Consider the following 24,870-nt stretch of genomic DNA (forward strand, 5'->3'; position numbering starts at 1 on the left):
AATGAAAAAGAGTTAAAATCTACACTCTACAGTAGAACCTTCTCTTGCAGACATCTAGCTATAAAGGACACTGTACTTGGTACCAAATTGGTCATTTCCATTAAAATATACCTCTATGATCAGAACTAAGATCTGTAGCTTGGAACCGAACTCACCAATCGTCTTCCGCAATGCATAGAGATCACGCTCATGTTGCTGTCGTAAGAGATTCACATCATTTGCATATTTCTTGTCAAAATCATCGCGGATTTGCGCCGTCAAATTTGCAACTTCCAAATTGTGCTGCTCCTTGAGTTTGGCGATGTCTTCTGAGTATTTAAGCTGCAGTTCCTGCAGCGCGACGTCTGCTTCCAGTTTGACTTTGACCTCTTGTTTCTCAAGGTCGAGCTTGTGTTGAGCTTCTAGTTCCTTTTGTAATTCTTCAACCTTCTGCAAAAGAACACATAACAAATATCAGAAATAAGTTTAAGTTTTGGAATCATGTTGAAGTTGTGTGCAAATATTACGATAAACCTATTTCAACTCTCCCACACCAGGCAAAACAAATACTATGAAAAAATCATAATCCTACCTCGTCCAAATTAGACAAAGATTCTGTAGTACTCTTATAGACGCCAGCATCTTTCTTCGCATCGGCTAACTGCTCTTCCAAATAGTGGATCTTGCTGTCCTTCTCCCGTCGAACCAGATCCAATTCGCTCTCGTGATTCGCCTCTTGTTCTTTCAGAAGTTCCTTATACTCTGTTCCAACCGACGAGATCTTGTCCATTTCGAGTTGCTTGGCACGGATGGTGTCCTTCAGGGCGTGTAACTGGTCGCGTAGATCTTGGATTGTCTTGCGCTGTTCCTGTCGGGATAAAAACAGAATGCTTGACTCACTCATATCAAGATTAATGAAGACTAGTCTTTGTTCATTCTTGGTCATATGGATAGAATCTCCAATGAGAGGTCAAAGTAAACTACAACCAGCTAATTGGTTTCGAAAACTATTTTACGCAAAGTGTATCAACATACCTCAACTTTGTTCTTGAATTCGCTGAGGATCTTGCTATCAGAACTGTCCCCCTCTGGTGTCTGCCTGAGCAGACGGACAATCTCATTCTCCTTGTTTGACACGTCACGTGACAATAACGATATCTCGTCATCTCTATCCGCAAGTAATCCATTGAGTTTGTCGATTTCATCATCTTTGGATTTCACCTCTTGTTCAAATTCATCGACGCGCTGTTTCCATTCGTCGATGATTTTGGATTTCTCGCAAAGTTGGCTGTTCGTTTCTTTGGCCTTCTCCTCCTGAAATCAAATAAATGTAGAATTGATTTAACATCAATCTGTGGGTAACACTTGTCACAGCAGTCTGCAATAAAATCAAAATCTTTGATCCTTATCGAAAGTCACAGGCACCTGGACCACTCTCCAGGAGAGATTTCTGCATAGTCCAGCAGCTTAACTGACTGGACTGTGCAAACTCCACTCATGTTTACCTGAGCCTCCGTCTGCTCCTTCAACTCATACAACTCTTCTTCTTTCTCGTCAATGATGTTCTGCTTCTCCTTCAGGTCTTTCTTCAGCGATGCGACTTCTTTTTCAAACTTGTCCTACAAATGGATTGGTACCGAAAAAGTTACTTTTTGCTACGTTGGGTGTTTTGTAGTGTTGGGAACAGCAACATAACGTCTCTTCACAGACATTGATTTAGATTTTCATTTCAAGTTGCTTGCAGTAGCGGCGACATTTTTGTGAAGTGTTTAAAGTGCTGATAATAATTACAGTCAGAGATAAGGTATAAAGGTGGGACATTTATAGCTTATACCACAGAAAGAAAATGTTGATTTTAAAACTAGGTGCACATTTCAACACAAAACACTGACTTTAGGAAAATGGGAAATCTTGGTAAAATTTTTGGTTTCCCAAGATGCTTTTCATACATTAACGCCACAGGAACATGCAAATTAGGACAGCAAAGATTGAAATAAAAATAAAGACAAAGAAAAACAAAGTCGTAACAAACACAAATACGTAAAATCTTAGCAAAAGTTTCATATTTTGAAAATTTACTACTGGTCATCGTTAATGTTTTCAATATCCAATATATAAATGGCGAGTAATTTGTCAAAGTTATGTTAGTAGTGTGTGTATTAGATGCATACTCTTTCATGTTCAGGATCACTCAAACTCAGTATAGATTTCTCAACTGATCTGTCAAACCCCACCATACTTTATCAGCTGTGTTCGATCAGACCCATCAAATGGAACTTTTAAAGCTCGTAAGTTTGAAATTAAATTTTTTTTCTCAAACGTATCAAGAAATCTTTCCCAATCTTTTCAAACATATCATTCTTTCAAAACAAAATTCTACTAAGTTTTCCGTCAACTCCAGACTGTTGGGTGAAATTTCCAACTCATGAACATAGGCCTTGAGCTTCTTGCAAACCTGGACATGAGTAAGAGTATAAAGTGACACAAAATGCATCCCGCCAACCTGAGTTTCAATTGAAGCGCCATCTATGGGTGGCCTCGTTTCCATCAATTCATGACTCAAGCCCTCCACCTCAGCCTGTTTTTCCTCAAGCATTGTTTGTATTGTATCATAATCGTCTTGGAAGCTTTGCTACAAAAAATGAAAAATAGAACGGGTTGGGACGTGGATGCCATCACCGCGGTAAGAGGTCAAAGCAAGGAAGGAACCCACTAGGGCTGCATGAGATAAATTTCATCACTGTTGATAAAGATTACGTTTTTGTAATCCAAAATTTGTTCGTGTCAGAGTTATTCATGCTCATTGGGATCTAGAACACGAGGGTCAGAATAGCATCAGACGAGGACAAAATACTTGGCCAATCGACAAACAATCTGATGATAACAATGAACATGACTTCATCTAATAATTTAGCAATTTAGATGAAGCAGTTTGGACACTAAACATGGAAAGCAAAGGACTACAGTGAAATATTTCCGCAGGACACGTTTTCCTAGCAATACCGGGATAAATAAATCATTTGGTGAAAAGCTGTGGAACAGTTTGAAATTTGATGCGTGAGCTACTTTTGTGACAGATGAAAATATGCATCGAGTATCCATTCCATTTGACCAAGAAAAATGTGACATCTGGGTGTATGAAATATCCCTACCAGTGCAATTGCAACTACTGCTAGAGTGCTACTTTGGAGATGAGAGAGGCAAATACACTACGTCAGAACCTTGGGACTGTCATTTTCTGACCTTAATACGGAGGTGTCAAGAGTACAGAGGTAGATATGATATGATTCCATCTCATGAAGTAGATGGTATCGAAGTAGACATATTTGCCTCGGACAACTCCTGGTGTGTAGACCTCATAAGAAACTGCGATGTTCATGAGAAAGGTCCTATTTAGCCTGTTCACCTCCACCAGTCGGACAGGACAGAGATTTAAATTGATAGGAATTGAAAACCAAATGCGACCTCAGTTGTCAGACCACCTTCATTTATGAGGAATGCAAATTTATGGAGCCTTAAAGGCGGATGGACATTTTTTTCAAACCACTCCGCTACGGACCAATTTAATGACGATTTCATAGGCTACCGTTGATTAGCGGTCCATTGTAGCGAAGTGACTGTAAAAACCAAGCGCCTGTATCCAAAACTTAGAGAAAAACAGACACCAAATATTAAAGTAAGTTAATGAACCTGTTTTTCTTCAATGAAAAAGCAGAGATCCTGTATATTATGCTGGAAAGAAAACCATTTCCTTCAATTCAATCTCTGCTGTCAAAACTGTCTGGTCCAGAGTTATAGGTGGATTAATTTTTCATTTACAGTAGAACCTCTCTATTAAGGACACCCTTCGGACTGATAAGTGCTGTCCTCAATAGAGAGGTGTCCTGATTAGAGAGGTCAAATTGAATGGAAACACCCAATTTGGGACAAAAACTTGAGTCCTTAATAGAGAGGATGTCCTTAATAGAGAGGTGTCCGCTAAGGGAGGTTCTACTGTAGTTATCTTTCTTGTTGATGAAATTGTGAATTGTGTCAATTTTAGATCTGATTATTGCAGCTATCCAATCTGAAGACCCTTATTACAAAGCCCTGACTGCAACAAGCAAATTCCTAAACACCCCACAGCATATCAAGTCACAGGATTAAAATGATGCTCCAGCAAAAAACGCTTTCGCCCACACCGACAAATATTCCACCTCTGGGACTACCAAAGATTCCAACGTTACATTCTCCACTCTCACCTGGAACTCTGTTAAGTTTTTCACCTCTGCATTCAGAGTCTCGATCTGACTTGTCAACTGCTCGATACTGTTTTCTTTCTCTGCAACCAGGAGGTTGACTTGGTTGGCCTCGTCGGTACGATGCAAGTCCAATTCCATTTGGACCTAAATGATACAAATATTTGTGAAATGAGTATGAGGCCACATCAATTTACGCAAGGGCCGTTGAAATAAATATCCAAGATATAGAAAAACACTTGTCTTGCTTGAGTTACATTCGTCACATTACAACAAGTTACAATTGACTCCTCATCCTGTGGGGGGGGGGGGGGGGACCAGCCTTTCAAAAAACTTCTCTTGGCAGTTCACAATACCTTATTTCTCTGTTCTTCCTTCTCGTCAATTTCCTTCTTCAACTCCTCCAGTTTTTCATCTTTAACTTGTAATTCGGCCTCTAGGTGGCGCGCAAGATCCTAGAAGAGAAAGTTCCATATAGATTTTATTCGTACCCTTTTTTTAAGGAGTTGCCTTTTTGAATTGAACTATTTTCTCCTCTGTGCATTATGAGCACAAGGACCCAATGCTTCTTATTCCTCAAGTCTTTAGCGAGATGACCCAGATTGTATGACATCTTTTTTTTGGGACAAACATACGATCTAAAACTATTTTTCATTTAATATGTTTACCTGATTTTCCATGAGAGACGCCATTTCCAACTTAACACCAAACAGCTCCTTTTCTAATTCTTCCAGCTGGTTTACCTTCTCTTCCAAATCTTTCATCTGAAAAAACATCAACAGAACAATTTGACTTTTAATTTATCTCAATTTCATGATAATTCTGGCCCCTACAGTATTAAGTTGTCAATTATATCAGCTCGGTTTTAGAAACGATGGTGGCATTGCTTTGTAATAGTGATGAAAGAAAACTGTGAAAGAAGAACCAAACTTACGAGTTGGTCAGATCTTTGTTTCACCTCCTCTGCGTCGTGAACCTCATCGATCTGCTTCTCCAAACTCGTCACCTGCTCGTTGAGGATCTCAATCTCATCATTCTTGCTGTCAAGCATCAGCTGAGCTATCGGCGTGATGCCCTGGTTGTCTACCTCATCCTTCAGCCGCTGGACCTCGCTCTGAAGAGAAGAAGCAGGCGTTGTCTTTAGGTCAGTGCTTGCGTAATTTTCACCCAATACTTGGCGCGGAAAGTCGAGCCAAGACTCCTCATATCGAAGCATCTTTGCTTGACAGGCTCAATATCCTTTCATGTACAGCAAAATTCTGCTGAAGTGCTGTAGTGCAGATATCATGCATGAAAAGTAGCTGAAACTATATAGTATATGTATATCTGCCGACACAATGTCATTGTTGAAATTATATTCAGCGTGTATTTACACAATGCAATATTAACAAATTTGAGTTCTTTGAACGAACGGAGTAGTCCTTTAAAACGTCAACTGAAATCAAGCAATGCCTACTTTAACTCTAAGCCACACGATCCACAATGGAAGTACTGCAATGTACATAGTAGGCCCTTCAGAGTAAGCAATGCCTCCCCATCTCCAAATTCAGACAAATCCAGCAAAAATCCCAACTTCAGTCAACAAACCGGTTCCATATTGACAGGTTACAAAATTTCAATCTACATTTGGCTTCTCTAACTGTATCACTGAATGAATAATGCACACTGCACCAATATGCAACATGGCAAGGTACTCCTATCAGTGTAGAGCCTCCCTAGTACAACACAATTTCAATATTTCTATTAGGGACGTCAGAGTTTGATCAAACAATCTTGACCCTCTTTGAACTTTACAAATGTAATTAGAACACTGATCAAGAGGTCCAACTATCAAAGTCCCGCAAATCTAGGGTGGCCTTTTCAAGGGGTTTTACTAAGCCATACATGAGGCCTATCAGCTGCTGACTATTAAAGCAGCGTGAGATATCTTTCACCTGTGGGCCTTATACAATATCAAATCCAGACTAATGACATCATGGTTGCGGGAGTAACAGAATGAAAAAATGCCTGAAAGTCACACTTTGGTCCTAGACAGAAAGTGACAGAGTAGGTCAGGCATGGGCATACCGGTTTCCTCCTACATGTACATTGCAACATACATAACCCAATATTGCATTTAAAACAAACTGCATCTTCACTTGAGGCAAGCGTCACGCCAAAATGAAGCCAAGATTTCACCTTATTCAGGGTGGTCAATTCACTGGATGAGTGGAACTGACCACCCTTATTACCAAAGACGATGGCCAATGGATTATACTCTTGAGCATTAGAACTAGTAAACCATAGCCACAGTGTGTGTTGAACCTATTTTCACAGCTGGCTTCATTAAGGGGGCTTATCATATTCTATTGTTTCAAACATCTGGTGTCGTCTCCCGTCATAACAGAATGACATCTGGGGTTAATCTAGGCATGTATAAAAGCTGATTCAGCAATATACAGTCAATACCTCTAATTCTTCATTTTTCTTCTTTGCCTCATCTAACTGCTCATGATGCTTCCTACTGAGGTATTCCAACTCTTTTGCCCCGGTCTCGATCTGGAGCTGTAGATGCATGCAGTTGTTGTCTTTTTCCATAAGATCGGAGCGGTACTTCTCGACCTGATCAACAAGGTCACCGAGCTGGAAAAGACAATCAGGACTACATTGAAATACTTATTCCAATGTCAATGAATGTCAAACAGTCGATTGCAAGGGATTCCACCCCCCCCCCCTAATTTTTGCCCCAAAACTCTTTCAAATTTCGTGTTTTACAATATTGCAGTAGGCCTACCTCTTTGTCCTTCCTCTCGAGCACCTCCTTCTCTGCATCGAGCGCCCTCTGCATGTCAGCTTTGGCACTATCTGATTCGCTACTACAACGTAACTGATCCAGGGATGATTTCAAGTTGGAGATCAGGATTAACTGTTCGTTGACTTTGGCTTGGAATGCATCGCGGTCAGTGGCGAGTTCCTGGAACAAGATGACGGACGATTATTTACAGCAATTTTCAATTTTTAATAAGAAATTCATTTCAGTAATTACTGGTATTGTTGCAACAGATAAGATTTGCATAACATCTTGCAAAAGGTTTTATGTTTTGGAAAGGAAAAAGAGTATAACATAGTCTTGCTCACCTCTTCAAGCTGCCTCATCTTATCGAGCTCTTGTTCCAGTTCCATTTTCTGCTTGAGCACGAGCTGCTCTGCTCGAGACTTGGAATCCAGCTCGGCCCTGAGATCGCTGATGATGACCTCATAGTCTTTCTTGCTCATGGATTCTTGCTCTCGTGACTGGACCAGTTCTTCAGTGATGACGTGTTGCTTTGAGAGCTCTAGTTCTAACGCCGCAATTTTCTGAAATTTTATAAAAGTGACGAAGAAATCATATGGTATTCTACAATTGCTTGAGACCTTCTTTGATGGAAACTTTTAACTCCCCTTAACAGAACTGAGTCCCCCAACATCTTGCAGGCAAGTTTGCACCATACTTCAACCCACCAAGTCCCCTCCCCCCCAAAAAAATCCGTCAATTAGCACCATACTCACCGAGTTGAGGACCTCCTCTGTTTTATTCTTAACACCAAGCTCAGCTTCTAGGTGACAGAGAGTCTCATCGATGACCGCTTTCTCCTGCCCGAGTTGTTGCAGGTCGCGTTCAAACTGTTCCTTCTTCAGCAGCGCCTCACTGTGCTGGTCTGTTTTGTCGCGCAGTTGCTCCAGAGCATCGTCGAGCTGAAAAAGTACCAAACGTCATGACGATGCTGTTTAAATTATGTCCACAAGATGTCAGACTGATAATTCTGCACAACGCTACTGAGCCACAGCATGACTCAGACCACTACCCGTGCTTCAGTTGCACCTACCTCTCTCTGTAGCCTTGACTCGACCTTCTGATCCTTGGACTTCTCCTTGATCTTCACCTGAAGTCTCTCAATCTCTCGCTGGTACTCTTCCCTCTCTTGTTCTCGCTCGGCCGTTTGTTGCTGGAGGATGCAAGAACCGAGTTAGTTTTTGAAGACTTGATATAGTTTCAGTTACGACATCAACACACCTCTCTTGAAGCTATTTTGAGTGAAAGCCCATGTTTCCAGAAGATAAGGTTGTAGCTGGGCCCGATCTTGACCCTCAAATTTTGGTTCAACTCCATTACACCAAGAGGATATTACGGAGGGAGGACCTCTGATAGTCCAGAATGCTGAACACTAACTTGAACAAATTTGTTACTTCATAAAGGTTCTGTGGGACATGTGGTTGGATTTTGTGGGACATGCAGGTAACTGAGTAGGATGCAGCCATTTATAGTGAATATCAGCAGACGGAACGACAGAACAAAGAGCATAAGTGGACCACTTTTCTTCAAATCCTACCTCCAAGAACTGTTTATTGGAGCGCAGACGCTCCTCCATAGCCTCAATCTGGAGCAGTAAATCCTCCGCATTGGCAGACTTGTCATCATCGAGTCGATCATTCTGAATCTGCAGCTCCTCCACCGTCATCTCCAGCTCCATGATCCGTTTAGCGTACTCTTCACGATCTTTCTCATACTGGCGCTGCTGGTCGCGTTTCTCGGCCGACAGGCGCTGGTTCTCAACGAGAAGGCCTAAAAGAGAGAGATCAAGATGTCAAGACATAGTTTAACGGAGTCAAAGAAATCCCTGAGCAGATCCATCTCTGTTTTGATCCTCATGACATACGGTCGGAATTTATCTCCATGACACGTGGCCATTGTGATTTGGAGGGTTGAAACGAATCAGTTCTCGTCTGTAATTGCAGAAGTACTCATCTTTTTATAACAAATAATCAAATCAAAATCGCGTCCAAATTGAACTTACCAAGGTGCCAAAGATACACGATTGACACAAATTCATAATATTAACAGTTAACTGTGCATATTATTATTACGAGTCAATACACTACATTCTTATATAGACATCAGACAACATCTCCATCTGCTAAAAACTAGCCAATTACCAAATTCATGGTTTGCCCAAAATGTAATACCAAACCCAAAACTTCAGTTATACCAAGCGAAAGGGAAATTGATACCATCTCCTGAAACCACACCCGGACGGGAAGTATGGGAAAAGAAACTTGAAATATCTGACTCTGAGTGGAAGAAACTTCCCAATAAATAGTTATAGCATCTGCCTTAAACCGGAAAAGGTCCACTCCTTTACTCGCCCTAACATGGACATTTATTCAAATGTGAGGATTTTCGAAAAGGAGATAAGACAGGTGGATGGGGTGTCAGCTTTTGACCAGTATGGTAGGAAGAGGTTAGAATGTATTTTATGATTGTGAATAGTGCACAACTTAACTTTCTACAAATTTGATGACATGCAAGTAAGTAAGTTTTTGAACATTAGTTAATGTTACGACATATGCACATGCGCTTTCTTATCAACGACAACTATGAAAGCGCGTTCATGAAACACTTTTCACCAGCAGATATAAAATCACTGGGCTCCTTAAGGAATTGACAGAAGACCCAATACCTCTGTTAAACCATTTTCCCACAGAATGAAATCATCTTGGCAATGTTGGAGGAACGTAAAGCTTAGAGGTCATTTGAATATCTCCGCCATGAAGGACTGAGGATCGATTATTTCATTATGACATATGACTCTGTTACTTATTTAAGCGCTGAAAGACAGTGAGGACATCTAAGTGGTCAAAGGACTCGCATCCGGAAGCAATTTTTTGCGGGAAGTTGCTAATGATTGAAATCCCCTCAGTCTCTCATGGCTCACCGAGAAAATATACTTTAGGATGGTATGTTTAATTATTGAGTTGAACAAACCTTTCTTTGGTTTTGCAGACAGCAACATAGATTCTATTTCAAAATGGACAAGAACACACAGATGAGAAAATATATTTGCGCTTTCATTCCAAGGCTTTGGGCAAACGTAGAGAGGAAGGCTAATCACCTATCAAACTTTCAGTGAAAATAATTTTGTGAAAAGAACAGGAAATTAACATGAAACTATAGAACTAAAGCAGAGATGGAAAATACACAACCTGCAACTAAACGCAACAGATTGTAAAGATGAAGAACTTTGGCTGATTTAGACACAGCAACAGGAAATCATTGTGCTAAGAAGTGTATCTTTCTCATGTCCCTTTGCCGGCTTCGTTCATTTCCCAAATCTCAGGCATGTCAGGACTTTTTAAGGCCATGCGCCAAATACAAAACCGGCTTGGTTTTTGAATTTGTGAGAATATTTGTGACACATGTGTCATGACAAGTGCCATGATTTTCATCTTCACAAGAAATAAACTAACTGAAAGAACTTGTGATTATGTGATTATGTGGTACAACAGAACCAAAACCTCATAAGCACCGCCAGGATTGAAACCCATCATTAGTTATTCATTAAGTACTACAGTGGAATCTCTCATAGCAGACACCTCTCTATTAAGGACAACTTTCTATTGAGGACACTAGTTTTGGTCCCAAAGTGGTGATCTCCATTGAATCTGACCTCTCCAATCAAGATACCTCTCTATTAAGGACAGCACTTGTCAGTCCTAAAGGGTGTCCTAAATACTCAAAAGTTCCACATCCTGGCGATGCTTATGCAAATGAAAACATTGTAAACACACAAACCTTGTTCAGCAGACGTGGATTCAGTCACTGCTTGGGCAAGGAGTGCAAATAAAGTTGATTTAAACTTAAATTCCGGGTAAATCGTCAAAAACAAGGCCATCATTAAGATATGACACACATCTTCAAAACCTTCACTGTCTAGGTATAGGCAGGCAAATCATTTTTCTCTATCAACAACTAAAGAAAAAAATCTCCACAAATTTGATGCAATGGTGAAAAGACTTCTGTAGTCTTGCCTGTGGTGAACAGATAATCATTGAAGAATCCACAAATTCAACTATCACCTTCTCACCTTTCTGCTCCCCTGGGACCTTCTCCTCCAGTGCCAGACGCTGCCTATCAAGCTCATCTTTCTTGGCGTTGAATTCCGCCTCAGAATCGACAAATTCCTGCAGACGATTGCGGGTCGTTTCTAGATCATGGTCCATGACATTGCGGTCCTGGACTACCTGGTGTAATCCATCTTCCAGTTCCGCTTTCTCACCAGTGACGTTGCCCAATGCACCTGCAAGAATACCAAATTCTTGACTTAAATCTGACTTAGAATCAACAAACTCTTGAATGCAGGGGCCGAGGGAAGGAATTCTTATTTTTCTTTGTGAAATATTGACAGATATGTAACAAGTCAACCCAAGGCAAACACTAATTTAGCGGCTGCACACTTCCCTCGATTGTTCTCTGTAAGAACTGGGATTGCCATGATATTGGACTGATTGTGTGACAATTTTCTCATGGCAATGCCAAAGTTAGACTTCCATCGAAAACAATCTTACATGTCTCAAATGTCAGCCCTTCAAAGTTAAATCGTACATGCTGGTAAGAGTAAATATCACAAAACTTTTAGTGCCTTTTCAATCTTTCCAAGACCCTCCAGGGATGAAAGTCACACTTTCCTGTATCCTATTATGAAGGGACAAAAATCACAACCTGAAGATATGTCCTTCCTCAACAATGCAGTATCGGACATAAGGTTGGAGGTGGTGCATATGGGGACATGTATTTCATTCTGAGCAGCTAATATCCATGTTGGGCAAAAAGACTGGACCAACAGCTTTCAGCAATGGTCAATGCACTGAAGTACTAATAAAGGGTCCAGGGCTAATGGGCCAGAAAATTGGTCTTTTCATTGGCAGGGACTTCACAATGGTCAGGTGGAAAAATTCCCACATTTTTTCCCTTGGACCTGTTTTCAAAACTAACAGATTACTAGTTTTGGCAGTCACCTGAATACAATATGGGCTATGGTGGTGAATGTGTGGTGATATTCAGGCGTATTCCCTCCTGCCATTTAGTGACATGTTGTAGACTGGAGTGATGGAGGTGTCACTGAATGATCAACTGGTGTGTGTCTTTAAATCATACATTTGCATTTTTCCTTTCACAAAATAGGATGAAGTTGACTTATTATAGACATCAAGTGGCTTGCCAACGGATATGCGCAAAAGATATATCAGACAATATACTAATACTACTTCTGCACTTGCACAATGGTGCATTGATTGGTTAACAGAGAACTTGTCCTCTGTCTTAATGACTAAAGAACAGTCTCATTGAAATGGCACTGGACAGCTGTTACAAGATTTGTCAGTATGAGCTATAAAGTTCATAATGAAGATATTGAACTATTCATTTTGTGACTAACCACATAGGGAGGAGCATGTTGATAATCTCGAAATGAGATTTCGCGAGTATTCTGAGGCATAATGATTAAGGACCAACCAACCTCCCAATACATCAAATTTCGACGAGGCCAACCTAATTTTAGCCAGAAGTCAGCCAGAAATAGTAATGGGCTCGAAGAATATCACCCTTCCACTTGTTTCGATTACAATAACTTGCTCAGTAACTGTTTGGTATTGTGATAACGCCCCATTATTAAGTGTTATTGTTACAGTATGGGGCATTACAAAGATCACATTCTTTAGTGCATCTCAATGTGATATGGTCCAGTGCACCCAAATAGAGCCTTCGGCACTTATCAGCCAGTGCTATGGCATTGTGTAGACGGACGCTCTACACTCAGTCTACATGTCCTTTCACTTTTTTAAGTCTTCAGCTGTGATCATGAGGGGGGGGGGGGGGGTTAAGCCTTGTCTAGGCCCTATTACTGTGTAGGCAGATTAGTATAAGCCATATATCCAATTTAATCAGGTTGTATCAGTCTAAAGCAGGATGTGCTTTGGCCTAGTCAGCCACCTCAATCACAAGGGACATCAACTAATGATCACGTTGCTAACTACGATGTGTCTGTCTTTGTTGCCCAACGGAAGTTACTAACCAATGCTTTATTCATATAAAATAGAGCTGGATCTTGTGTTTTTGGTCCTGAGGGGTTTACAAGGTTCTCTGCTCATACAGCTCCTATAGTATACACCTGACCAACCCTTACCTTCAGTCCTGTGTAACTCCTCAGCCAAGTAGTTCTTCTGTTCCTTCTCCTCTTCGAGTTGGTCCTGTGCCCGCCTCAGGTCGTGCTCCTTCTCGTTGATATCCTCTAAAAGACGCTGCTGTATCTTCTGACTCTCTTGTAGCTGCTCTGTAGTCGATGCTACCATATCCAGGAGCTTCTCAACAGCACTCTGCAGTTTACTGCTTGAATCTGGCGGTCGAGTAGATAACTAGGTCACATGTATGTTATCACAATGGCCGGCTTATCAGGTGGAATGTTGATATTGGTTGTGTTTATTATTCACAATGTGATCTTATTTCTGTTCCTGAAAAGTTGTTTTCAGTGTATTTTCTCCTTGAAATCGATCACTTCAGGTACTATTACTGTGCATACCTAGCTAAATTAGTGTCTAGTTTCGTCTCTGATGACATTTATTTCGTAAAAATCGCTGTTTTTTTCTAAAAATGTGTTTTTGTGGTCATTTTGGCTGTTTATTTCGAGGGTACGGTAGGAGGTCATCGTTCACTCGATAACTCTTTTTAAAATGAAATAAAAGCGTTTTAAGATACATGATATGAATTGATATTAATATTCGTTAAGTGGGATTGTCGGTGGACGTTCATTGTTGAACAGTTGTGCTGGAATTACGAAAATATATCGATATCGTTGAGAGTTCATTCATTAGGGGCCTGCTCTCAATTTTCCTTAATGCCTCTAGCACTGGGCAATTGCCACCATCTTGAAAAGCAGTGCCGCGGATGGCTATCGCATCGCCACTACGCATGAAAACACGATGGCTGCCCTGCGCTGCATTGATAGTTCGTAATAAATTCACATAAAAACACACCAGAAGATCTCCGATTTTATTTACAAAGATCATATTTTGTTATTTATTGATAAAACAAGCCATTTTACCACAGCAGGTGACACATATTAGGCCTGAATAAGACTTTAGAATTTGAAGTGGTGGTGACGATGCCGATATCCAAGATGGCGGAATTATACCAGTGGTCAAATCTCATCTAGTTTGGGTAATTGCATCATTATTTCTTTTTGTGATTGGTGATTTGTAAAATTGAGAATGATTGAAAAATCAGTATTTTTTCACCCAAAGGCATGAGTGAACATTTGATAAGTTTATTGTGATTTAATTGGTAATTTGGTCGACATTTTGACAATTATATTTAGCAATATTTCGATAAATGCGGACCTGCTTCTTCCTCTTTTCGCGGTAACGGTGTTTCGATAACTCAGGTCAGTTTCACGGCAAAAATAAGTGGTAGTTTTGAAATTCGAATGTGCATTTATTAATGTAACGATAAAGTACATTTCCGAGAATAATTAGTGAAAGTTTCAGTAGGTGTCGATTTTTGTAAAGTAGTGTATAGGCGATGGATTGGCTCAGCCATGTGCTCGTCGTGTCAGCGGGGCGCAAGCCGTCATGGGATGGGGGATGTACACTACAATGCACGTGATTGATGGTTGAACATTCACTCTCGTTGACAGTGTATTATTGAAATATTTGATTGTGATGATGGTGTATTGTACTAGGCCTTGCATGCTCCCAACGTGTGGCATATTTCACATTGATACTACCAGTATCAATTACAAAAAAATAGATTGTGAGTAACAATACTGATAGGCCTACAAACAATGCTACATGTCATGAGGGTGGGAACGGGGAAGGGGGGTAACTGTTTCGACGTCCCGTTAGGAAAAAAGGCTTATCCCGTTTCCCAATACGCAATTTTAGCCGAATCGTGACGCAAAACACGGCTTGTCTCGAATCCCGCTAAAATAAGGGTGTCTATCGTATCCCGAATCCCGACAGTTATTTTCGGCCCATCCCAGTGTCCCGAAAATACCCGTTCTCCCCCTCATACATAGTAGACCATATTGTCACATTGATGTTTTCTTTCATTACAGTTAGACTTCGAGATCTACATTTTCGACAAAGGCCTGGTGTAATATTACATACTTGATGAAGGTAATATCAATTTCTTCAAATTTGAAGCATGACGTTAATGGGGTACCAGCACAACTTCATTGACTGCTACGTGGCGCTGGTGGTAACTAAGGTATTGCATCGCTCATATCACTTGAAAAAAACATTTACCCTAGTTACGACCAAAGCTGCTTAGCAGAGGGCGATACCTCATCAGGAGCGCCACAATCATATCATTGGTGTGAAAGCATTTGTATGAAGTTTTTCAGTTCTCAATGTGTTCAAAACCTTAATTGTGAAATTGTGCACTTCGAATTCAAATTTACGTTACTACGTTAGTTTGACATCCATTGATGTCACGGTAATTTCACTGTTATGCTGTGCTGCTTTCAGGTATGACACGAATGAGTACAAGTACATTACATTTTTCGACGAAGGCCTTCTGTAATTTCATACACTTCTTACGGTTAGTATTGATTCATAATTTCGAGTAAAAAAGTTAATTTTGAAAGTGAAAAATATGTTACAATACAATAGACCTGCAAATACCATATACGCAAGTTTTGAACAAATATCACACATATTCCCCAGTTGACTTGTGATGATATTGATAATGGTGGTGGTGGTGTTATCATGTACATGGCTTCTAACGTAGTAAATGTTTTCTTTTCAGCAACATTCAATAGATTTATTTACTGTATTATCATTTCGACCAAGGCGAATTCGACACTTCAGTTACACAAGGTTAGTAACTTTTGTTCACAAAATCCAAATGGAGGCAAATACAGAACAATCAAACTTAGTCATTCCAGTCAGTTACTGAAGCACAGTGAAAACTGTCGGGAGCAATGCAACTGATGGCATGTCAAACTTCCAGTGACTGTCCCTGTCCATATATTTCAAGACAGTACAAATCTTGTAATCATTTTGTTTATGCAATGTACGTTATTATGTATCATTTCAGCACAATCAAACTTAGTCATTCCAGTCAGTTACTGAAGCACAGCGAAAACTGTCTGAATTAGTGCTGCTGATGGCATGTAATTACTCTACTACCACTACCAGTGACAGTCAATGTCCATATATTTTCAAGTGTGCGAAATTAGTACTCGTCTACTTCTTAGTGTTATTTGAATGCAATGTATGTCATAAAAATATTTTTTCAACACTATATCAACATTCTCATTCCTGTCAGTTTCTGAAAATCAGCTAAAGCAATCGCTACCAATGCAGCTGATAACAGCAATTCTTTTTGTTCCCAATGCCCATCCATGACAATATATTTCACGCATGTGACAATCATGTAATCATCCTGTTTTTTGTGTTCTATTCATGCAATAAATAAATTCAGTATTTTCAAATCATTGGTGCTACAAAACTATTCTCATTATATATTATTCATATTTTATAAAATGCTGTCATGTCAAATTTTGTGTCCTATAAATCATTATGAAGTCGGCATTTTATATACAACTTTTGTACTCCTCCTAAATAAACATACAAATCTTGTTTTATGTAAACTTTGTATATGTGACCCGTCACAGCAAAACCAGGCGCATGTCGCTCTGAGCTTGGCAGGTTGAGACGGACTGTTCTAATCTTTCATTAGCGACACCATTTCTTACCCGAGTGCCTCCTTCATTCATACATCTTGTACTTTAACTCAAGATACCCATCTTTGAATATTTTTAGTATACCAAGTACTACAATGTCAATGTATTGAAGTCATGTTCTTGTAGTGTTATTGGCTTTCTATTATCTTGTCAAAATACCACTTGGTTCTCGCAAAATCTCAATAAAAACAAATGCTATTGCATGTATTGCATATTCTAACAGCTATCCACTGTATCGATTTATCCATCATCTGTACTATTTGTCACAAAAATGTTATATTATGTAAATCATATTTCATTACATAATGCACACTGCCAATTACTGCTGAACCATTCATATGTCATTTAAATAAATAATTTTCAACTTTTTAAAACCGTCTTATAGTACTGTTCTTGTCACTTAGCTGAACCAATTGCTCTATAGCATGAAATTTCCAGAAATGCCCCAGGGACTGAAAAGTGCTGTTTTAACAGAGAGGTGTCCTAAACTGAGAAGTCGAGTTGAATGGAAACAACCAATTTGGAACCAAAAACTACTGTCCTTATTAAAGAGGTTGTCCTCAATAGAAAGGTGTCCACAAAAAGTAGGTCCACTGTATATGAAAGTACAAACCCTGGTACATGTAGTGACATCATCTCCTCCTCGATGTGGACACCTGCAAATGCAGCGACAATGTCACATCAGTTATTTAATTCATCGTCCTTTGTGCAGATGGCACCACCCATCAAGCATGTTGGTGACGAATAGTGTCGCAGCATTTCGTCACCGAGCTCACACGAAAATGCACTGTCATTCATTCAGCCATAAGTGTAAGACTGTAGGGTTGTTTCCAACCAAAACATGTTCGAAATGTGTCAAGCATTCGGAACACCCAAAGACTGATTAGAGAAGTCAAAATTGAATGGAAACAACCAATTTGGGACCAAAACTAGTGTCCTTATTGGAAAGGTTGTCTTTAATAGAGAGGTGTCTTCTAACGGAGGTTCCACTGTATATAATGTAGGAACCCTGGTTGTGACATTGTCCACTCCTCCAGCTGCACACCACCAAATCCACAACAATGTCACACCAGTTATTTAGTTCATCATGCTTATGGTCATTGTACTTTCATCTTATGTAAAATGTAACTTTTTACACGGTTTCAATAAACGATTTGTAATTTGTAATTTGTAAATTATAAATTTCACTAATAATTTGACGCCGCCAATTCCACTGGTCTTCGAAATACGTAAGCTACACTGTTGACGACTATGACACTCCTCACAAACCACATTGTGAATCAGACGCCGATAGGCTTGTATTGGCATTAGTGTAGGCTGACCAGTGGTTCGTTTGACTTAAAGGGTGACTCTACCAACCATTTTGTACTACTTGTATCTGGCGGTAGAATAGATAACTAGGTCACGCATGTAATCACAATGGTCAGCTTATCAGGTGGAATGTTTATATTGGCATTAGTGTAGGCTGACCAGTGGTTCAAACTCACCAGTTAACATCTGCTTCTCCTCATCCTCCATTCCAGGGGTGACAAACAGACTCTCGCACAGGTGCTGCGACAGCGACATCTCCTCTGATGCGACAGACGCCATGCTCATGTCATTGGGCGTGTCATCTGTGTGGGTTGCTTCTGATTCCTCTGGCCCTGAAAATTTCAAAAAGAATTGGTGTAAAGTATTACATGTACCTCTTTTGATGGGGGGGGGGGGGGGTTAAGGGCAATGTGCATTGCCATATCAATTTCTATTGGGAACTTGCAGGTTTTTGAGCCCAGTTCAACCCTGTAGCATCTTGAAGCAAAGAATTCCTTGTTCGTCTAAAGTAGCACTCATCAAATCAGTTCCCTAGATACAGTCAAGTTACAGCCTCTTAATGTTAGAAACTCTAGGAAGCAATCCAACTTACAAGCCCACGTAGTTCCTGGCTGTGACATCCTCTCAATAATCACCTACAACTATTCCAAGAACTAAGACCCATCTCGAGTATCATGGGTGATATATCCACAAAGAGTTTCAAGTCATGAACGCTGATCTACAGTCTGGGGCTGGTACTGCAAGACCTTACACTACGCAACATAAATTTAGACTGGGACCATTTATGTCAGAACTGGCATTTTGAAATATCATCACAACACAGAATTGATCAACAGCCTGATATATCTCAAAATCCACGGACAGAAAATTGGCCGAATATCAAGTCGCCAAGGTCCGCAGGCCTATTTTAGGGTACAGTTCCCTAGACCCTATTTCTCACACTGGGAGATCAAGAGACTAAGCCCCTTTCTATCAATAAGCACCCCAACGAGTAGGGCCAAAACTCCTGCATATAGGTAAATATTGAATTTGAATGGATTAACAGTAATCCATTTTCTTTAACAGAAGTATTTGGGTTTTAATCACGACAAGCCTAAACAAATAAAACGTCTGCAGTTCCGACAATTGGGAATAATTGTCTGTATAGGCTAAACTGATTTGGCCAGCCCTATTTTCACAAGGCAATATCAAAATGTTGAGAGAATTTAAGGAATGCACAACAGGAAGAGAGATATTCCATCCGATACTTATTCAAATTATTCCAATTTATGAAATTCTTACTTATCCTGCATATTCAAATTCAGAACTTGAAAATTTTACTAAAACCACTTGCAACACCCATAGTAATTGATTATTGTTCACGCTGAAGCCACTGGACTCATGGCCAAGGGGTCTGCACATGATAATTCAGGCTGGGAACAGGCTCAATTGGTCCCTCCATCTCATGAAATATTAAATATGATTAAATATGCAATGGGCTACTCAACTAATACACTCAATTGAACAGCATTCTCCAACCACGCAGGTCATAAGCAAACAATGCATTGGGCATTGTTAGCACTCTCCAACAATGAGAGGCAAATCTTAGTTCAATATTTGGAAGGTGCCAGTGCAAATGACCGAGGTAGATCAGAAATTTTGTGGGGCACGAAGAGGCTATGAACCTGCGACTGACGAACACCCAACAGCAGCATGTGTAAATTGAGCGTACCTACAAATCCTGGTATCATCATGCATCAAGAATAGCCATCTATGGTACACGCTGAGACCCTTCAACCAATAAGCAACCCTTGTCAACATTGCCTTTTATCAATCCCACGAATCTGTTTTGGAGTGTTCGAATTGCTACGTGATACACTACAACTCAAGAGCACTCGTCTAACAGCTGTGAAATAAATCTGCCACTGAAAATCAAGGCAGGTACGGTATGTTATGAATCAGAATAAACATTGGGTGTACGCTGTGATTTTGTCTTTTTTATGCTTTTCTGACACATCAGAACAGCTGGCAGGATTTGCAGAGAGAACATATTGTCCGCTGCAATCACTGCTATACGATGACTCAATGTGGTGCAAAGGACAATCAGTCACAATCTTGTCTAAGGAAGACAGTCACCAGGTAATTGGCAGTGACTTCAAACTGGAGCTAAGAACTTGATTGACCTTGATTTCAAAGCAGAATGAAAAAGAACCTTCCATCAGGGGAACGTTGACCTGCTCTGATATTTGGACTGAAAACATCTGTCATTAGTATAAAGCCTTAGGTTGTAGGCCTACATATCATTCTGAAAGGAAATGAATGTTCACTTCTTTGAATACGACACCGTCTCAGGACTTGCCAAATACTGTGTGGTAACTGGAGTTTGCGAGAAAGACAGTTGTCATAAATAGGCCCACCCTAACTCTGTATCAATTAAACTACATCGTATATATGCCTATAATTGATAATCAGTCATTATTACTGAGGTCGTTTGGAATTCCCGCCACCATGTAACCCACAGACCAGTAATTCCCAACCGTCACAATTAATGGAGACAATGGACCAATGGCATGAACGAACAAAGCTCACAACAAGTGTAAGGGTATAGTCTGAAGCCGGTCCACATAGCCAGGTGGAAAACGACAGTTCTTGATACTAAATATCAAATACCACACCAGGCCTATCCAATACTTGACACACTGAGAAGGCCTTATACTTGACTTGCTACATGCTGACAGAATGACGGAAATTAGCATGCCTCATACCAACCAACCTATGCCTGCTGCCTCCAGTATCCGTCTGACTTTCTCAAATATCACTGTATCCATCATACCCAGCCTCTTTCGCTGCAGCCTCCAATCCTTCACCAAGTCACCCATCATCTCATTATCACAATTAAACCAGAATACTCTCAATAATCCTATGTTTTGTAATGAAGTGAAAATCTCCCAGTCGTACTACTATCGGAACCAACTGACAACTAACTGCATGTATATTTGGAGTACAAGCAGCTCCACGTTGTAATGAGTCATTAGATGATGGTCATGATCTATGATGCCTGCATACAGGGTGAACCAATAAAAAGCCAATATTTCCTACAAGTATGTTTGCTAGTACAAGCAGCTCCACCTTGTAATGAGTCATTATGATGATGGGCTTGATCTATGATGCCTGCAGCATACAGGGTGAACCAGTACACAGGCCAACGTATTTGAATGAACGGATGAACACCTATAGTCTTACATCTAATGGAAGCAACTGACAACAGCATGTATGTTTGCTAGTATGAAGGGCTGCGTCATTATGACCAAGGCTATGACCTATGGATGCCTGCATACAGGGTGAACCGATAAAAAGCCAGAGTATTTGATAAAGCCTCCACACTGGCCTAAATCATCAAACTGAGGAATGAATCATCCCTACCTTTTCCATTCATCCCTTGTGTTGGTGATTTCCTCAGCTGGGACCTGACGATTTTCGCCATCTTTTTCGTGATAAGTTCCTCGATGCCCATGCACTGTTCGACATAATCTCGCAGTGCGGCCATATTGATATGGAACTTGCTAGCCTCCTGCAAAAGTCAGAAATGAAATCTTAAACAAAAGGTCATAAAGACTTATGTTGAAATAATCTAATATTAAAAGGGATATAATATTATGTTTAAATTGACTGTAATCCTATGGTACATGGACTCTTAACCCCACTCATGACACCTCGAGCAGACTCGGGGACCCACCAATGAGACTTGTAGGGAAAGGAGAGGGCCGTGAACCAAGCACTTCTAGGCTTGTATGTAAATGAAGCCTGAAATTCACTCGGCATTTGAATTGTGACAGACATGTTGACAAGTCAGAACTATTTTACATGTAGAAATCAACTGAAATGAACAAGACCATTTGAGAAATGTACCAAATCAACCTTGATATCAAAACAGGGGGCGAGTTAATTCATACACCAACAGAAGTTTTGTAAACCATGCATAATGAGCTGTTATATAACTGAAACTAAAATACGACTCAAATGAACTCATAAATAAACTCAGAACAAACATGATGTTATAAATATGACCCATCACATTAAAACCTGGCCCATGTTGCTCTCAGCTTGTCATTTAGGATCATCTTCTGTGCGAGATGCGCCTGGTTTTGCTGTGACGGGTCCAAAATAATAAGGATGTAACAGAAAATCTGTGAGCAGGGAAGGAATGGTGAATGACCAGGGGATGATAAAACTACACCAAATTATATGGTAAGGTGGTACAAATGCAGGGTACAATTACAACCTCTGCATGCACTTAAGAGGCTATAATTGTCCCATGGCTAAAACTGTACCACTTCACTTTAAGCATCTGAAGCTCAACCATAACTAATAAGTTGGATCAGATGAGAAACATAATACTGGCAAGGAATACAGAACAAAAATGCATCCAAAAGTGCCAAACCAAAACTTCAATGCACCTTGAACTGAACACATGACATAATTGTTTTGAAACACTGCCAATTTATCCTTTTTTCTAGTGTAAAGATGCAAGCTACTACTATTCAAAAAGTGAGAACTATTTTCAACTAAGATTCTTTCCGAACGACTAAATTTGGTACTCTGAGCTATAAAACTAAAGTGCAAAGTTGCAAGCAACCAGTTCTACTCGAATATATTTGTGTTTTTTTCAACTTATTCTCAAAAAATTCTCAATCACCTGTTGCAAGTTCAAAATGCACTATAATTATCTATCTGGTAAATCAGAAGCTTTTATCTGTTATAATCAATGTGTTATAATCCTCGACTTCAAAAAAACAACCACTGAAGTTACAGGAAGAGTTTTGCCGAAAAGCTTCTGAAATACACTTGAATTTTACCTTGCGTTGTTTTTCGACTTTTCGTGCAGTCAATTGAACAACCTAAACATAAATAAACGGGGCTAACGTGTGATGGAATGAAGGCATACAAGTAGCGCTACACGGTGGCCAAATGAGGAAACAAACAAAGCAGAATTACCTGTGCAATATAAGAATATGCAGGATGAAATGAATCTTCGAAATATGTTGTTTCAGAAGATGCAGTGTCACATTCACAAGGCAGTATAGCTATGAGAGCGTGCTTTATAACTGAACGTGAAATGTACAAAATTAAGGTAATGGTGCAGGGGTAGAGATACGAGCATTAGAATTTCCCTAAAATGACACCCTCTATTCCTGTCGAGAAATTGTGAGATCTCGTTCGAAAACATTTTCGATAAAAGGACACAACAAGGCCTACCTGATAGGAAAACATCACAATGACCAGCGATCCCAAGCACTCCGACACCTAACCTGACCCAAGATATCCACAACAACAACATACTACTTTCCCGAGCTGAGAAAATCAGTGTCTCCATTATTCACCATATTATTCATTTTTCAAACAGTTGAGACAAAATCGCTTTGGGCCATTTTTTACCCCCGTGAAGGAAAACTTCCAATAATTTCCTGCTTTGTCGCATATTATCAAACCAAACATGATCATCCCTAAAATAAATTTACATATGTTTGAAAAATGCAGAACTGACTTGGGTTTGCTTGAGGCAAGGTGAACTCGGAATGCCGTACCTTTGATATGTCAAGCGGAAGATGTTACTTTGGATTTATAAAGCAAAAACCAAGGCCTCGGGTATTTTTGTACCTAAATGTCTTTGAAGGATTTGAATTTCATGATATAAACTTTTGACAGTTCCCATAGCCACACCCTTGGAGCTGACAAGTGCTGTCCACAATAGTGAGGTGTCCTGATTAGAGAGGTCAAACTGAATGGTCACAACAAGTGGGTCCAAAACTAGTGTCTCTTATACCGTAGAGAGGGTGTCCTTTGGATCCAAAACTAGAGAAGTTGTCCTTAATAGAGAGGTGTCTGCTTAGGGAGGTTTCACCGTACATGATAACAGCCCCAGGCCACTATTCCTTGTTAGCAAGCACATTGCTACTCTCAGCTATTCAATTGCAGAAATTACTAATACTACAGGTAATACAGATTTGCTTAACGAACTAATTAACAGGTGTGATTCCTCAATTAACCCTCGATTCCCAATGCCAGCAGCTCAGTGATAATGGCACACATGTAAATGCACAAAACCACACGAGTGGGATTTCTGAGGTATCAGACAACACCCAATTGATGGTCTTTGGCTGGGCAACCCCCCCCCCCCGCCCAGAACGTATTTTGTATTAATTCAAACCATTACTATAATCATGTACATCCTCCTTTGCTCAGAAGCGTAACGAGTAGCAAGTTTCAGGTGCACTTTGTAGAGGAGACAAACAAGAGTGCTAAGCGCCTTGCCTAAGTCACGAAGAAAACTTATGACAACTAATATGTATAGGCAAAGATTTGATCGAGATTTCACAACAGCAATACTGGTAATGGAGGAGGGATACCCCTGGGCATAATGTCAACGATCAACTGCAACTACAACAAACAAAGGTATTTTTCTCTGTTAGCACTTGATAGACCTCTCAGAAGGGGCCATGGCCTAGTTCTCCCTGAAAGGGCGACACGACAACGATCCCCGCAAACGACAAGAAAGCAACAACAGTTTACGTCTGCTCGATATCATGCTCCAATTAAAGCCATCAAGAGTGCCTACCTCCCGCTGACTGTCCATTTCAACTCTATGACCGTCCATTTCCTGTTGTAAGACCCCGATCGTCTCCTGAAACTTATTCTCGAGTTGCCGACGCAAGCGATCTTTTTCGTCGTCATTTGCCTCTTTCATCTTTGCCATTTCCTCCTATAGGGGGCGCCGTGCAAAATAAAACAGAAATGGATGCAACCAAAACTAGAGGGGTTTGAGGTAG

At 40.2% G+C, this 24,870-nt stretch overlaps 1 protein-coding gene and 1 long non-coding RNA gene across 18 annotated transcripts in view; one reads left to right on the top strand and one right to left on the bottom strand.

Moving 5' to 3' along the window:
• Nucleotides 1-24,870, bottom strand: part of LOC135500891 (A-kinase anchor protein 9-like) — a 92,136-nt gene that overhangs the window by 14,745 nt on the left and 52,521 nt on the right. For 9 of the 15 annotated variants that reach the window (XM_064792595.1, XM_064792593.1, XM_064792590.1 and 6 more), the window contains 22 exons: nt 24,660-24,803; nt 22,900-22,941; nt 21,467-21,614; nt 18,241-18,396; nt 13,196-13,405; nt 11,099-11,311; nt 10,000-10,032; nt 8,567-8,799; nt 8,063-8,182; nt 7,746-7,931; nt 7,335-7,553; nt 6,991-7,170; nt 6,666-6,839; nt 5,152-5,331; nt 4,886-4,981; nt 4,574-4,672; nt 4,221-4,364; nt 2,483-2,611; nt 1,485-1,598; nt 1,015-1,293; nt 572-847; nt 156-429 (listed from right to left, as the gene is read on the bottom strand). In XM_064792595.1, the coding sequence (XP_064648665.1) occupies nt 156-429; nt 572-847; nt 1,015-1,293; nt 1,485-1,598; nt 2,483-2,611; nt 4,221-4,364; nt 4,574-4,672; nt 4,886-4,981; nt 5,152-5,331; nt 6,666-6,839; nt 6,991-7,170; nt 7,335-7,553; nt 7,746-7,931; nt 8,063-8,182; nt 8,567-8,799; nt 10,000-10,032; nt 11,099-11,311; nt 13,196-13,405; nt 18,241-18,396; nt 21,467-21,614; nt 22,900-22,941; nt 24,660-24,803 (3,649 nt within the window). Of the gene's footprint in view, nt 1-155; nt 430-571; nt 848-1,014; nt 1,294-1,484; nt 1,599-2,482; nt 2,612-3,669; nt 3,712-4,220; nt 4,365-4,573; nt 4,673-4,885; nt 4,982-5,151; nt 5,332-6,665; nt 6,840-6,990; nt 7,171-7,334; nt 7,554-7,745; nt 7,932-8,062; nt 8,183-8,566; nt 8,800-9,999; nt 10,033-10,806; nt 10,834-11,098; nt 11,312-13,195; nt 13,406-18,240; nt 18,397-21,466; nt 21,615-22,899; nt 22,942-24,659; nt 24,804-24,870 lie in introns of all 15 variants that reach the window. The other 6 variants (XM_064792594.1, XM_064792589.1, XM_064792592.1 and 3 more) reach the window with 6 other exon arrangements.
• On the top strand, nt 14,042-17,127 carry LOC135500893 (uncharacterized). Of its 3 annotated transcripts, none has more exons than XR_010449535.1 (4): nt 14,042-14,449; nt 15,122-15,182; nt 15,534-15,606; nt 15,814-17,127. It is a non-coding gene; the product is annotated as an uncharacterized LOC135500893 (long non-coding RNA). The 3 variants fall into 3 exon arrangements; XR_010449536.1 differs by lacking the exon at nt 14,042-14,449 and adding an exon at nt 14,483-14,551; XR_010449534.1 differs by lacking the exon at nt 14,042-14,449 and having other exon boundaries at nt 14,853-15,182.

The sequence above is a fragment of the Lineus longissimus genome, chromosome 16, assembly GCF_910592395.1.
Source record: "Lineus longissimus chromosome 16, tnLinLong1.2, whole genome shotgun sequence".
Taxonomy (NCBI): domain Eukaryota; kingdom Metazoa; phylum Nemertea; class Pilidiophora; order Heteronemertea; family Lineidae; genus Lineus; species Lineus longissimus.